Below are 16,152 nucleotides of genomic sequence, written 5' to 3'. Positions count from 1 at the left end.
CCCCACCCCACTGCTTAGGAGTTGAGGTACACTCAAGTCTCCAGTTTTCTTCCTGTTTCATCTGCCACCACCCCACCCAAAAACCCGTCTTCCAACACAAGGACAGTAAGAACCTTCCCAGTAACTCCAATCCACAAAAACAGCAACGAAATGAGACGAAATGAGAATGCCAGAGAGCTGCTGTTCAAAAAGACTTTGATTTTATTTCATCTGTCAAACCACCTCTTTTCAGTGCAGGTGACCCCCTTCTCCCCAGGAAGTAAGACTGGAATACAGGGTGTCTTTCGTGACGTCTTGGCCTCCACAAGTCCCCAGGGAAACCCCCCAGTTCTGAGAGTTGGCGGGAATCCTGGCAAAGACTAGGGTGAGTAGGAGGCAGTGACAAGAGGGGTGGTGGTCACCAGCCAGGGATTGGAGAACCGTGTCCTTGGCCCTGCCATGTGCATGATGGAGATAGGGGAGTGAGGAGGTCTCCCCCAACTCGGAAGCGCTCCTTGGCTGGGCATGGCTGTGATTCCGCTCAGGGCTCAGGTGAGAGGAGAAGGAAACTGTCATAAGGTGCTGCTGCCGGTACCCCGGAGCCCAACCCCGCGGGCAAACTGCTCCAGCAGGCCCCCAATGGCTCCAGAAGGGCTGGGGGCAGCTGCCCGAAGCCCCACTGTGCTGCTGTATGCAGCCAAGAAAGCTGAGCGCACCTCCTGCAGCCGAGTCTCCCGCTCACTCAGGGCTGCAAGCCTACGGGGAAGGAGGGAGGGAGAGAAGAAAAGGAACACATTACCTTGGGGCAGGATCCAAGATCTTCTTCCTCCTCCGCCTGCCACAGTGCTATCCTTCCATCTTCACTGGCACAGGCCAGCAGCTGGCCTGTGCTCACACTACCCTTGTGGTCCATGCCCCGGAGATTTCACCGTTGCCCTCCTAAGCCATTCCTCTCAGTTCTCAGGCTACTGTTCCTTATGGGGCACTGGCCTGACTTCTATGGGAAACCACCATTTCTGTGACTGGGCAGCAGGGAAGCCAAGCAGGAGGGAGTTTGCCCCAATAGCTGCTGGCTTCCATTCCTTCCTAAGAAAGAGCTGAGGCACAAGTCTTACACCTAACTGTAAGGAGAGACCCCGACATCAGGAATCAGGTCTTGGCTGCCCAAAGGGCTCCTCTTGAGGCCAGAGCCTTCATCGGAAACCCCTGAGGCTCTAGCTACACCTTCGGTCACTGTGGTCCTCAAGTAAACAGCTAGAAGAGTGCTGGCGTTTCCAGCAGGATTCCTGTTCTGACTGTTTTCTTCTCTGACCTCTACAAGCACTGATCACACAGGGAAGATGGGAAGCCCCTCTTCTCGGCCTGAACCTACAAGTCAAAAAGGGGAACAAGTGCATGAAAACACAGGCTTATCAATGCATGAATTCCACGAGGCAGTCACACCTAACCTCTGGACTAAAAGCTATAGGCTAGGGGTGGGAAAGATGGGAATCAGAGTGAAGGTCAGGAACGGTCAGGATCGCACAGGGTGTTCCCTCCACTGTCCCCTGGAGGAAGAAGCAATGGAAATGTCTGCAATTCTCAAGCCCAAAAGACCTGCACCCCAGGGCCTGGGAACAGATGGAGATAGGATAAATGACAGTCCTGGGTAAGTATGAGAACAAACCTAGGCGAAGTAGATTGGTGCAGTGATGTGTGTGAGGGAGAGAGAGATAAGACAGAAGCAGCGGGTTCCAGGGCAAAAGAAAGTCAAATAGCTCTCGCAGCAGGACTAAGAAAATGGAGCTGATACTGGATTCCTGCAGTACCATAAACAACTCCAAAGTCCCTCCTGGCATTTGGGAGAGACGCGTGGCCCTAGATCTTCTTTACTGTCTTAGGTTTCACAAAGGCCGGAGGCCATGTGTGTATCTGCAGCTTTTCCTTAGAGCATATGACCAGGAGAAATTCAGATTAGTAGTTTGTATTCACAGGGAACATCCAAAGGTCCATCTGGGTGCATTCTCACTACCCCCTATTCCTGGGAGGCAGAGGGAAAGAGATCACAACCTATTTAGAGAAAGAAACTGTAGCCCAGAGAGGATATGTGATCCAGTTGAGGACACACAGCAGGCAATGGGGAGGCAGGGAATGGAGCTACCACAGTGCCATTATTCCCTCTCAAGAGATGAGCTGATGATAGGCTCAGAGAAGTCAAGGCTGACCCTCTAAGACATAGTTGGTGAGCAGAGTAGCTAAGATCAGGATTCAATTTCTCTGACAGAAAAGCCCAAGCACTGAACTCAGACTATGTGAGCTCACCAGGAATCAACTCCGACCCCACGCCCACCCTGCTGTCTTGGGGGCCTGAAATCACGTAGGCCCTAGCCCTCTGGGTTCTGGGAACCACCAGAACCAACCAGAATTCTAAGCTAGGAGCTCTGAGAGCTGGCTCAAGTTATAAATTGTAGGACCTGGGACTGGAGTGGCCAGTTTCGGTGTTAATGCTAGGTAAAGGAGGTGTGTTATCAAGCAGGGGCAGAGATGTCTGCTTCCTCCAGAAAACAGCTCTTAGGCCAGTATGGCTGAGGCAGTTGAGTCCCTACAGAAAGGTGCAACTATCTCTTTTAATCCTTCAAAAATCTAAGCTAGGAATCTGTTTCTGGCCTAAGGGCTGGCTGTAGAAGCTATGCCAGGCACCAGTGGCCTGTGAAGCCCTTGGGCTACTCCCAGCTGCAGGGCCAGGGCCTGGGTGCCGTCCTGGAATCCCAGGGTCCAGCCCCTGCCTGCCCTCACCAGGATCCTTCTCAACTCCCCAGGGAAACTGGCCTCCAACCTGTCACATTGCAGATGGGTATGAGCTGCATTCTGATGATGGGAGTGACTCCTCGCCACCTGAAGTTCATCCAGCCAGGGTGGGGAGATGAAGGCACTCAGGCAGCCACTGTGAGGAGCAGGCCACTGGCGGCTCTCCTCCTGCCTGGCACCCGTGCAGCAGCAGAGCAGGCAGGGGGCAGGTGGTTGCTACAGAGGCAGCCACTCAAGCAGATGTATTACAAGAGTTGGAAGCCCAGGATCGGAGACTTGGAGGGAGATGCTTTTATAGGCTGAGGATTTAGTATTGTCATCAAATTTTCTTTCCTGACCAGAGGCAAAAGCAGAAGACAAAAGTGGCAAGGGGTCGGGCAGGAACCCTTGGTTCTGCTGGGGAGGAGCACAGCCCTTGGCTAATCCAGCTCCGTTCTGGCTTTGGTCTCCACCATACACCTACCTTCACTACCCCACTGTTCTGCTTTCAAAGGATTCTCCTGTCAGGCAAAGCCTTGGACAGAAATAGAATCTTCTATAGTTACAGTCCAGCCAGCTGTCCCTCAGGACATGCCCCGAGACACTCGTGGATGGGTTTTGGAGGCTGGGGAGCGTGAACACACACCATCTGGCCTCCTCAATCCTCGGGTCCATGAGCAAAGCAGCGAGGTGTACTCAGCTAAGACACTGGGGCGGGGCAGAGATCCCAGGCGGGAAACTTGGGGCCGGCTGCTGCCTCACTCCTAACCAGCACTCTCGGCTGTTCACCAGCTTTGGATATGGGCAGGGGAGCATCGTGCCTTTTCCAGCAAGACACTTACAGGCAACTGTTAGGGAGCTCATCCGGGAAGCTGAAAGGGAGAGAGGAGTCTGTGTGCAGGACAGCCCGTTCCTGAATACTGCCACAGCCTGTTACCATCTGCCAGCTGCCAAAGTCTGTGGAGAGAGAGGATCCGGGCCGGGGATGGTCCACTGATCTGGGGCAGAGAGGAGAGAGAGGGGAGAAGACGATGCAGTCAGTCATATGCCTGACGGGAGGCCCTGGGGCGGGGGCCGGGGAGGTTGGGAGGCTACGGAGGCCCTGGCCCAGGGCTGCGAAGTTCTGTGGGTGGAGCAGCTGTAAAGTCAACCACTTTCTCCAAAAGTGCAAAAACAGCTGGATAGCTCGTGACCCAGAAAGAAGAGCATAGACCAGAAAGCAGGCTCAACTGTAAGGACAACGTTGAATGCAAAGATGTACAGGAGCAGAAGAACAGGAGCAAAGCACAAGAGGTGAGCCAGCAACCAAGGCGTGCGGGCAGGGCACACCTGCCCTGGTGGCTGACAGAGCACATACACTCAACAGGTCAGCCTGGACCCAAGGGTGGGGAGCACAGCTGGGGGCTCCAGGAACCACATCACCCTACATTTCCCAGCATGCACATTGGCAGGGTGGACAGCGTGGAGCCCAGGGGCCACTGAGGTCCTGAGAGGTGGGAGAACAGGCCTCGTGGGGACAGTGGAGGGTGGTGACCCAGATTGCGGAGTGAGGTACAGGGAGCCCGAGCCCCACCCTCTGCAGCGCCTTCCGGGAGCTATAGTTTGTATTCACAGGCATACCCAGCAAACCCACTGGCTATGCCCAGAGGGAAGGGATGAATCATGCAGGCAGCCTGACGGCTTCATCAGGCCTTTCTCAGATGGAGGTTTGTGGGGTGCAGGGAGAGGAAAGTTGTACTGGGAATCTACTGCTGCCACCTCCTCCCCTCAGAGCCAACCCCTCTCTGCTGTCTCTGGGCAGCAGCCCAGCCAGCAGGGGTGGGGAGGAGGGGAGGAGACAGGGAGACATCAAACAAGGCCTTTCCATCAGCTACCCCAGGGCCCCGTCCCCACGTGCATCATCTTGGATGCCTGACCCTTTATTCTTTAATTCAAGAACAGCAGAAGGTGCTCCTGTATAGGAAGTCAGAAACAGCAAAAGCATGAATCGTGGTGGAGGGGGTGGGGAACAGCGACAAATGTTCACTGACCTTGGCCCACCAAGTTGGCCGACGTAAAGGCTCCTAATCTGAGGCGACAGTCCCTTCCACAGGTCACCAGACCAACCTTATCCTAAACGGCTGCCACCTGAGTGCAGCTCTATGCAGGCACTGCATCTGCAGTGACCCTTAACCACACCCATTTTAGAGACAGCTAGTGAGTGCATGGAGAGTTTTAAAGCCAAGTCTGATTACAGATTTGTCCTACAACAGAACCACCTTGAGACAGGGCAAACAGATGGCTTTCTACGTTAAAGCCACCACGAATCGGAACCTCCTGCAACACAGACTTGCCACATTCATTATTCCTGCTGAACTCTGGAGGGTGTGTGACAGCAGCCTTAGGGATGAGAACAGGACGTGGTCTGCTACCTAGCGGAAGCCTCTAGAGCCCAACACGGCAGGGTTTCCTTCTTTCTAGATGGAGACACTTGGGAGAGCTCAGACAGTCTGTAAATCAGAGACAGCGGCCCAGGAGAGGGCCAGCCACAGGCCACAGTCTGGCGCCAGCCCTGTGCTTCCTCCAGGACATGCTGGGCCTTCAGTCAGCACAACCCTTCTGAGGTCAGCCTGGCTCCACAAATCGCATCAAACTCAAGGACCGTTTCCTTTCCAGTTTTAGCAGTTTGCGGGAAAACAATTTCTAAACACCAGAGTGTTGAAGGACTGAAAGGGATACTAAGTAGAAGAGGCAGGTAGGATGAGGCACTCCTGGGCCAGGAACACAGGGGTTTCTCAGGCCCCAGCCCCACTCCCCAGGGCTCAGACTCACACTGCCAATGGGAAACCGTTGGACAGATGGACGCGACTACAGAGAGGTTCCCTGCAAGGACTCCTGGTTTCCTAGGCTAGTCACTTCTCTTTCCTTCCCCATTGTCCAGCAGGAAGCACCACGAGGCAAGGACTGCACCCCGAGCAGCCAGGTGACAGCTGTGGGATGGAGGAGGCAACACAGACAGCAGAAAGGTGAATGATCCCAGGGGACATGAAGCCATGGCAGCGAGCGGACATCTTTTGCAACTTTTTCAAGAGTGAGGACACAGGCTCTAACTGAATATTCCTGTATCAGGCTTTTATCAAAGAAAGGGTTGCAAAGCAGCAGTTCAGCTCCTGGTTTTAGATTAAGAGGCTGTGCTGAGCAGAGAGGGGCTCATAAATGCCAGTCTGGTTTAGCTGGCTAGAGGAGACACCTAAAGATGAAAAGAAACAGTCACCAGAAGGGAGTACCTATACTGGCCTAGTGAAAGAAGGAAAACTTTCCAGTCAGTCCCAGAACACAGGTAACTCAACCAGCTTTAATAAGACACCCCTCTTCTGCCCTGTACCCTTACTCAAGCACAAACAGAGCAGCAAAAAAAGAGAGGTCTGAGTTGCACCTCCTCTAATCTCCTATCTACCTACAGAACTGGACAGAATACGGGGCCAAGCTAGCTTCCACTGCAGAACTGTGGAGCCAGTGTTGCTTCTAAGATCTGTTCATGTCCTTCTGGCACCGAAGGCTCAGACCTCTCCTCAGCAGGCTGGCTACTTGGCAACGTCTCATTCCCTTAGATGGACACGGCCCAGGCTCCCCTTCACAGAACCAAGAAAGCTTCCACTCCCACCTTCCCCCACCTCCTGCTGGGCGACCGCTGTGGGCCAACTCAGGCAGGTGTCTTTTAGATATTCCTTCTTGGGAGGAGGTGTAAGAATACCCACAGAAGCAGGGCTGGCCCAACCCACACAGCCGAGTCAAGAAGAAACAGACTGGTCTGGCCTTTCACCTGCCCAGTCCCCTGACATGGCCCAGAAGCCTTCAGATATATGACTGATAAGGACAGGTTCTTAACCACAGCTAGTTTACTGAGCATTTGTGGAAAGATGAGTGTTTACTATGTGCCAGGTACTTTGCTCCATTATCTCATTTAAACCCAAACTTATGGAAGCTAAGATTATTACTCTCACTTTACAGATGGGATTAAAAAAACTGAGTTCAGGGGCCGGCCCGGTGGCTCAGGCGGTTGGAGCTCCATGCTCCTAACTCCGAAGGCTGCCGGTTGGATTCCCACATGGGCCAGTGGGCTCTTGACCACAAGGTTGCCGGTTCAACTCCTCGAGTCCCGCAGGGATGGTGGGCTGTGCCCCCTGCAACTAGCAATGGCAACTGGACCTGGAGCTGAGCTGCGCTCTCCACAACTAAGACTGAAAGGACAACAACTTGAAGCTGAACGGCACCCTCCACAACTAAGATTGAAAGGACAACAACTTGACTTGGAAAAAAGGCCTGGAAGTACACACTGTTCCCCAATAAAGTCCTGTTCCCCTTCCCCAATAGAATCTTAAAAAAAAAAAAAAAGGTTGAATACTTAAAAAAAAAAAGAAACTGAGTTCGGGAGGGAAGTGATTTTTTTCCCAAGTCACACAGCAATAATTGGCAAAACTGGGAATGAAACTCAGGTCTGACCAAGCCCAGGCTAGCTAGCCCCATAACATACTGACCTTTCTCCCTTATAAGGGGTAAGGGCCTCAGGATTGGTTCAGTGATGGACAGGTAAATTCCAAATGGAATAAAGCACAGAACTTCTGACCTATGGTTGGAAAAGAGGTCCTCATGTGACCCCTGGATGTGAGAAAGGAAGCAGGGTGTCCCAGGAGTGACTGGCCACCATCAGGAAACTGGACAGAAGACAAATTTAGCATGTGGAAGGAGTCAAGGGGAAAGAACCATAGGGAAATGGAGTTGAAGCCATGATCAGGCTACACCTGAAGGCCGCTCTTTCCATTGGACTTGTCCATATGAACCAGTTTTCCTTTACTATTAAAACCCACTTGAGGGGCCGGCCCGGTGGCTCCTAACTCTGAAGGCTGTTGGTTAGAGCAGTTAGAGCTCCATGCTCCTAACTCCAAAGGCTGCCGGTTCAATTCCCACATGGGTCAGTGGGCTCTCAACCACAAGATTGCCAGTTCAATTCCTCGAGTCCCGCAAGGGATGGTGGGCAGCGCCCCCTGCAACTAAGATTGAACACGGCACCTTGAGCTGAGCTGCCTCCCGGATGGCTCAGTTGGTTGGAGTGCGTCCTCTCAACCACAAGGTTGCTGGTTCGACTCCCGCAAGGGATGATGGGCTGCGCCCCCTGCAACTAGCAACAGCAACTGGACCTGGAGCTGAGCTGCGCCCTCCACAACTAAGACTGAAAGGACAACTTGAAGCTGAATGGCGCCCTCCACAACTAAGATTGAAAGGACAACGACTTGACTTGGAAAAAAAGCCTGGAAGTACACACTGTTCCCCAATAAAGTCCTGTTCCCCTTCCCCAATAAAACAAAACAAAAAAAACCCACTTGCGATGGGTTTCTCTTACTTTCATCTTTTTGAAAGCAGTTGAGCTGATGGCTGATGGAGGCTTGAAGGTACATAACTAGGAAGGACCTAGGAGTTGCCTATCTCTGATTACAGACAAGAAAATAGAAACCCAAAGCCATCAAGAGCCATGGCTGAAGTCATGCAGGGAATGAATGTCTGAGTCAAGACCTAGAATACCGGACTCTGAGGGGGCCCGGATGTCACCTAATCTACACTTACCTCGCCCCCTGCTCCTCCTCAACCCCCAAGCCTCCAGATGATCCCACAGCCTGTGCTTAAGTGAACGCCTTCCGAAATGGGACCTTAGAGAAGATTCCTTCTGCTCAACAAAGGCCTGAACTCATAGAGCAACTGATTTCAAAGATACTAGCTAGGACAGGATTTCCTACCACCTCTGACCAAAGGAACATCATTTCCTCCCAGCCTGGCCTTTATCATTGATTGACGTGTGTCACCCAACCAGGGACCTCTGCATTTCTGCAGCAGCTCAAGAAGATGTCTTCTGGGACTGCAGGGTTTCTCTTCAGGGTCTCAAGCTGACAGTGCCTTTAGGCTTCTCACCACCCATGCCTGGTCTGGAGCTGTGGCCCCAAGCAAGAATGTATCAAATGTGGGACAGGAACCCACTGGACGGCACAAAACAATCTGGTTTCTCTGCCTCATTAAGCACAGCCTCGGACGGACCTCACTGCTTTTAACGAGCAGTTGGTAGGTGGTGGAGGATGCGGGAAGGACAGCTAGCTGGGCAGCAGAGGTCAGTTCCTATGCTGCCACTTAGCTATTGAACCAGGCTGCTGAGCTTCCCTCAGCCAAGTTCACAAGCTCCTCCGGCAGCGTGGTTTCCTGCTAGGTTCAGCAATGGCACCATCCCTCCTCAGGCACGGACAGTGCTGTGCTAGCAACGCCACCCCCCCTCCCCAAGATGCCTGACTGGAACAGCAAGCAAGACCACAAGGAGCTGGGCCACGCCATTCACCAGGACGTGGGAAGACATGTGAGCCGGGACCACTGTCCTGCCTCTTCCCAGCCCCCAGCGTTGGAGCTGATTAGAGATTTAACAATGGTCCAGAAATGCAACTCAGTCAGAAGCTGCTGTAGTGGCACCTACTAATGCAAAAAGGCCACCAGTCTGCCCAGTTGAGAGGCATGGGTTGGGGCTGGATAAGAATCAGTACCCCACAGAACTTTCTTAAAACCTGATACCTGCTTCTTCACTTTGAACAAAGCTCTACCGATTCCTTTTACAGTAAAGTTCTGCTTTAAAAGAAATATGCTTGTGGAATTTGGAGCACAGGAAACCCAGAGAATTCCCAATACGAGGGAATTCTGGCCGTCAGATAGCTTTACTACAGGGTTTCTTTCCACAGTTCCCCTACTGCATTCAAAAGCTGATTGGCTACTGTCACCTAAGACAGGCAGGGAAGCTAATGACAGGATCCCTCAGGCACTTTAAGATAAAAGAGACTAAATTAATTTTAATGTTAATGGAAATACATAATTAGAATGCTCCAAATCTGAATAATCTAGCCTTTCAAAATTTCTGGCAAACAGGCATCCAATCCAGAACCTTGAGGTCTGGCCAGCCCGGCCAAGCTCCAACTTGGTATTCATTCCCAGAATAGCCTCACAGGGCCATCAAACACCTCTCAGCGGCCCACCTCACGCGGCTCCAAGGCTTTGTGTCCCGCTTTGTGCAGCTGTCCCAGCCTCAGCCAGGCCCTTGCACACAAGACTGAGAAGCCAGAGGATATCTCCACCCTCCTCAGCCTCTGAGGGAGGGGCCTTGGTGGCGATCCTGGACTGGCCATAGAGGGAGAGCCGCCCAGTCAGGCAGAAAACCACTGGTAATACCGAGGGAAACTATCACAGGATTGGAAAGTAGGCTCTTTGGGCAGGAAGAAGGGAATAATAAAAAGCTGGAGTGAAAGAGAGGTGATGGAATACTACCTCAGCAGGGGAGCCCCTAGCAACTGGACACTTATGACTGGGACAGGGCCCCAGAGGACAAGAGGAATCTCTGGTTTCCCTTGCAGTTGTCCAGCAATAGCTGCACAGGCAGAAAAGGAGGCAGAGATAAGAGCTCCAGCCCAGAATGACAAGGGTCATGCAGTGCAGCAGCAGCCCTGGAGCAGCCCCAGGAAAGCCAGGCGTGCAGACCGGGTGGCATGGCAGTGGGCATACACTGAGGATGGGAACGGGCACAGGTACGTGGGCTCGTCTGCCCAGCACCGTTTCTGCTCAGCCACCAAAACTCCGGTGGGGTCAGAGGGGTCTTGTTTAACAGACTCAGCTACAGCATTGACAGATACGTTGCTCCAAGTTGAAGGGCTCACCTTCAGAGGTGAGGGCCTAAGACCCATCTGGGCAGTGCAGTCCGGAGCTCCCTCTCGCCTACTGCTGACCTGCTCTGCCCATGTGGGGAAGAGGCCTCTTCCCCATCTTTCTCCATTGCTTGCTTTTGCCCACAGAGAAAAACCAGAGGATGATGGTGAGAGGAGAGCTCCAGAATTTTGGGTCTTTCCTTGTTAATATACTAGTGGCTCTGGAGCTCAGTTTCTTCCTTGGTATAAGCCTATTACAAGGAAAGGCCCGAAACTTCTGGAGCAGTACATGGCAGAGCCAGGCTGGAATCTAGGGTGGACTCCACTGCTCAGGCTCTTTCTGCTAAATGCCCATTTGTCCCTAGAATTTAAGGACCTTTTAAGTCCCATACTGCTTTGTTTTCTCCTGAAGAGCCAGACATTCTCAAGGCTTCACAAAACAAAGCAACTCACAGAATTCTTTCCTTGGAGGTATGACATGAAAAAAGTGGCATGAGGTCAGCTAGGAAATGCTTTCACCAAGGGCCAGACCACCCATCAATCCTAAACCCCTGCCCAGTGCTCACCTTTAATCTCATCTAGGGAATATCGTTCCTGTACCAACTCCAGACACACCTGTCCACTGTGGCTAAGCTGCTCCTGTTCCAGGTATGCAGTCACCTGAGGTTTGCTCCAGCCATGCAATCTAGCCTACTGTGTGATCTCCTCACTGAGCCACCAATTCAGACATGGACTGAGGAGCCAGAAGGGACCAGACCAATGTCTTTAATGAGCACGGGTGTCCACGGGGAAGGAGGTGGTGTGGCGGGCAGAGACCTGCCAAAGGCAACAGGTGAAGGCAGCCCCGCCTCTGCCCACCATATCACAAGCACTCCACCTTCTGGATTCCCCATCTGCCAGAGCTCAGGGAAGGAGGGGGCTCAAACCCTCTGCAAACAGCTCGTGCTCTGTGTCTAAACATGAACCTACCCTCCAAACAGTGGGCCGGCCTGCAAGCTTGCCCATCCCCTCTGGCCTCCTGAGTGCACTGCCCATCAGGCCCCAGGCTGGGACCCTGTCCTAAGATACCACCTAAGGCACCACCTTAGGTGTTGAAACCCCCCTCTCCAGCCTTAAAACGTGAGGGCTAGCGCCCTCCACCATTAGGGGTTTTGGAGCTCCTCACCTGGCCTTGGGAACCTCCAAGGGACTGCTACCTATCCTGAAAAAGTTGTCAGAATGGTTCGAGGAGGAAGAACTGGAAGATTTGGCTTCTACCAGTCCCTGGTGGGAAGACAGGCGGTCCTCCGAGGGCTGTGGCCGGTTCCAGAGCACACTCTGTGGAGAGGATGAGTGGCTCTTCCTCCTGCGGTGGAAAGAGTAGGGCTGTTGGCCAAGGGGCCGTCTCTGGCAAGCCCTCAGCTCACTTTTACCAGATCTTGGGGCCCAGTCTTTAGTTCCAGTGGGAAAATGCCATATGGGAGTGGGCATACATCAGTACTCCCTTACGCCTGGCATCAAGAGCTGGCTCTTTACACAGGGGCTGTGGCATCGGAATACTGGCCTACTGGCCGCAGAGCGCATGCTAGAGAACAGATCCTTAACTGTTCAGTAATTGCCCCTCCCTCCCAATGTTACACAAAATCGAGAGCCCTTTGCCTAGAAAGGCATCCAGTTCTCACATTGCATCAGATTCTCAAAGGAGTTGGCCCTCAAACAAGTTTCCAATTCCCAATCATTAGTTTGTACTCACCTCTTGTTTTCTTCTTTGTTCAAAACTGGTCCCCACCCCCCAGGCAAAGGATACAAGGGAGCTCCCCCAGGGAGTCCTTTTAACACCAGCTTCCCTTCACCCCACCCTGTCAGCCCAGCCCTGCAGCTTCTTTCTTCCCTCCACAGGGAGCCCCGGCCCTTTATGCTCCTGGGCTACCACTGGCAGTTTCCCTCACCAACCAGATGGCTGGCCTCCGAGGCCCAGGAGAGACAGCAGGGAATGGAGCTGTGCTTTCAGCCCGACTGTCAGGGTCCCCTCTTTGTTCCTGGGACTCCCTGGAGCTGGTGGCCCTGGGCCACAGCTGTGAGCAAGCTTAATTCCAGCCTGGCCCCTCACCAAGCTGCTTGAGTCTGTGCTCCTGCAGGGACCAGCTCCACGGCCTCATAGGTGAAGCTCCCAGCGGCTCCTGGGGAGCTCTCCATGACCAGAGAGAAGTCGCTGCCAAGGCTGGTGGTACTGCCACGGTCTTTTCGTCCTGAAAGAAGCCAGTGCCATCAGTCAGCCCATAATCTTCTCCCATTATTGGTTCCCCCACCTCTTCCATACCATAGAACCAGAGAGAAAAGCTTCTAGAACAAACAATGCCTGTGTGGTCTATACACAGAAAGATGTACAGAGGAAGAGAAACCTGCTGAGGCCCATGGCTCACTCAGCATGCAGATATCTTCCAGGGTGAAGCCTGCATCCCGGGCTGGCAAACTCTTCCTCCTATAACAAAATCCAGAATGGTGAATTCTAGATTGGGCTGGGGTCTCCTCTGACCTCCCCACCACACACACACACAACACAGCTACGTGGGAAAGAAGCTCCAATTCACTGGCAGCTCACGGAGACAGGTCCTCCCTAGTGTTGCAAACACCAGATGCACTTCTGGGGGGCCAGCAGAGTTGTCTCCCCTTATGAGCCTGTCTCCTTCGAGTCCAAGTCTGGCCTAACACACTGGGAGCTCGGATTTGGAAGGCAAGGGAACTCAGAAAAGACACCAACTCTCACGGGGACCTAAGGCGACTGCCAGGCAAGACTCCTGCATTTCCCAGGCTAGAAGCAGACTGCTGACTCTGCTCGGTGGTGACGGGCTGCACAGTGGCGCAGACATACGTTGCGGTAGCCCAGGGAGGGCAGCAATCCGCTCACGGAGGAAAAGCGGCTGCTTTGGCCAGGGCCTAGGGAGCTAGAAGTCCTCCTAGCCTTGGGCTGACTTTTCCTGCAGCCAAGCAGCATTCTCCTAGTGACCAGAGGCCACTCATCTGTCCCAAAGGCTTTCTACTATTTAGTACGGCTGCAGGTTGACCCAGCCCTGCCTTGTGTGTGGAAGTGCCTCTTCTTCACCCCGGCCTTCACCAAGGACCCCCACCCTGCCTTCAGAGGGAAGGCAGGGAAAGAAGGCCAGCCTGTCATGCATGTAGGGCAGGGATAATGTGGCAAATGAGACCCTACCTGCCCCAGAGTGGCCCTTCCCACAGCACTTTGGCCCCAGTGTGACAGACAGACCTCACCTTACCTCTGTGTCTTCAGAGCCGAGAACTCCTCGGAGATGATATGCTTCAAAAAATTGAAGCAGAAGAAGAAAATCTGAAAAACCAAAAACCAGCACACATGAGAAGACAGCCTTCTCCACAGAGAAAAATCTAAGTGGCAGACTGCCCAGGAGACGGCAACTGGCCGCCCTGGTCAACCCCCTGCTAGATATTCTGGTCTGTCATGCTATGGGTGGTAGAGAGAGCTTAGCAGGCCAGGCAGATGCACTTGGGCTGGTCAAGGAAGGAAGGGACCGTGTTTCGTTCATGGGAACGCAAGAAGGTAAGTCAGGGATTTTTCAAACTCTTCATATTCAACACGCATGTTCTCAAGCTATTGAAAAGGATGAAGACAAAAGCAGCTTCTCCCTTCAGCGTCTCCTAGGGGTTCCCAGGGAGAGGCTGACAGGGAAGGACAGTTGGGAGAGAGATTATTTGGGGAAAAGGAGATTAAATGGACACAAATTAAGGAACACGATGGAAGGGAAAGGGATTAGATTTTTTAGAGGAGATGCCCAGAAATAGTGGTTGAGGAGAAGCAGGGGTGAGAAGCAGCCAGTGTCTGGTCCAGAGCCCGCACTGCTCAGGAGCTGTGAGGGGCAGGCCTGAGTCTCAGCCACAGCCCCACTGCCAGGAGCAAACTCTTCTCCCTTCCAGCCATCACCCTAGTCAAATGGACCTCCACGACGTGCACACAAGGCCTGGTCGCTACAGTTTTCAGACTCCCCAGTGATTCTGAAAGGTGTCGTCCATGAACCCCTCGTGCTATCCCAGAGCCCTGCATGATTTCCTCAAAAAAGAAGTTGGGAGGGTGCCCAGGTCAGGTCAGTATAAAAATGCTGTGTTACATAAAATTAAATAGGTGTTTTCATCAAAGACTTTTTAGTCTTTAACATGCTAATGTGCTCTGTGAACCTCAGAGACAAGGGAAGGAAACAGAGTGCTGTTTAGTAGGCCTTATTTTTTAAGGCAACACTATCTTGAGTGCCCCGGGGGCGTAAGGGGGGTAAGAGAAAAGCCACACCTTGGAGCCCAACCCTCCCAGCTGAGGAAACCCTCCTGTGCATGCCAAGAGATGGCCAGGGTTTGAATCCAGACCCCACTGGCCTCAGCCTGATCCTCTGCCCAGAGTCTCTGAAGGCATAATCTGGCCTGCTTTGGGGGTGGGGGAAATGGCATAGAGGGCAGAATGTCCTAGAGTGCCAGTGAGTTTCAAAATTAGAGGCTGCAAAGGGGCTTTGTGTGCCAATTTCAATGCCAAAGTCACTGTGTCTGACAGAGTTCATGGACGCCTCTGAGGAATAGGCTTATGAGCTCTGCAGCCCTGGCAGATGCGATAAGTGTTCAGAAGAAGAGATTTGGAAGGGGTGAGGAGCAGCTATGAGGGAGGAACAAAAGGAGGAGGAACAAGATAAGATACCTGGAAAAGAAGGCAGCCTCAGGAGGGTGAGAAAGTGCTTCAAGAAAATAAGGGGGGGACAGGGGGCAAAAGAAAGAGCTAACACCATGCTGGGCATATGGACTCATTCTCTTTCTGAGGCATGAGCGACAGCAGGAGACTCAAGGTTAATCACATAACCCAAGGTCATCCAGGTAATAAGCAGGACAACTCAGATTCAAATTCAGGTCTAAATCCAGGCCTGTGTGCAGGGAAAACAAGCACACAAAAGAGGCAAAGACTACGCAAAGCAGCCAAAAGGACGGCATGTGGAGAGGGCAGAGGAGCAGCAAGAAGGGACAGCCCCCAGACAGGAAGGGGACCCTATAGCCTGGCTGGCCATACCTGGTCTGGGGCTGGTGATGAGGAGCAGGGCAGAACCCTGCTTGCACAAATGGCCCTGGCTTAAACGGTGGTGGTGCGTGGGTGTGATGAGAGCACAGAGGACAGGGAAGAGCACCTGGGTTTTAGCTGTAAGAATGAAGGGCATGGAAAACGACTTGTGGGGCTGGCCCGGTGGCTCAGGTGGTTGAACGCCATGTTCCTAACGCCAAGGTCACCGGTTCGATTCCCACATGGGCCAGTAAGCTGCGCCCTCTACAGCTAAGACTGTAAACAATGCCTCTCCCTGGAGCTGGGCTGCTGTGAGCAGCCGGAGGTTGGCACGGGCTGCCATGGACTGCTGTGTGCTACTGTGGGGTACTGTGTGCCGCCATGAGCAGCCGGTGGCCAGCGTGAGTGGCCGGCAGCCAGCGAGAGCTGCCATGAGCTGCTGTGAGAGATTGACCGACGACCTGCGACTGACTGCCTCAGCCGGGTGGGGTGTGTGGGGGGGGGTTGAGGGGAGACGGCAAGCCTCATAACACCAGCATGGGCCAGGGAGCTGTGTCCTACACAACTAGACTGAGAAACAACGGCTTGAACAGAGTGGTGGGGGGAGGCAAAGAAGGGGGGAAAAAAGGGAAAGGACTTGAAAATTGGTTCCAGAGCTGAGTG

At 53.1% G+C, this 16,152-nt stretch overlaps 1 protein-coding gene across 8 annotated transcripts in view; it reads right to left on the bottom strand.

Annotated features, from left to right (window-relative positions):
• Positions 1–177: 177 nt before the first annotated feature.
• The window catches only part of MTMR14 (myotubularin related protein 14), a 46,859-nt gene continuing 30,884 nt past the window's right edge, over positions 178–16,152 (bottom strand). For 3 of the 8 annotated variants that reach the window (XM_081072299.1, XM_081072303.1, XM_081072302.1), the window contains 6 exons: positions 13,703–13,773; positions 12,851–12,909; positions 12,538–12,676; positions 11,614–11,793; positions 3,588–3,743; positions 180–735 (listed from right to left, as the gene is read on the bottom strand). In XM_081072299.1, the coding sequence (XP_080928425.1) occupies positions 552–735; positions 3,588–3,743; positions 11,614–11,793; positions 12,538–12,676; positions 12,851–12,909; positions 13,703–13,773 (789 nt within the window). In that variant the 3' untranslated portion in view covers positions 180–551. Of the gene's footprint in view, positions 736–3,587; positions 3,744–11,613; positions 11,794–12,537; positions 12,677–12,829; positions 12,910–13,702; positions 13,774–16,152 lie in introns of all 8 variants that reach the window. The other 5 variants (XM_081072304.1, XM_081072305.1, XM_081072298.1 and 2 more) reach the window with 4 other exon arrangements.

The sequence above is a fragment of the Rhinolophus hipposideros genome (assembly GCF_964194185.1).
Source record: "Rhinolophus hipposideros genome assembly, chromosome: 14".
NCBI classification, from domain to species: Eukaryota; Metazoa; Chordata; class Mammalia; order Chiroptera; family Rhinolophidae; genus Rhinolophus; species Rhinolophus hipposideros.
Note: the sequence above shows the minus strand (reverse complement) of the source record. Positions and strands in the feature narration are given on the sequence as shown.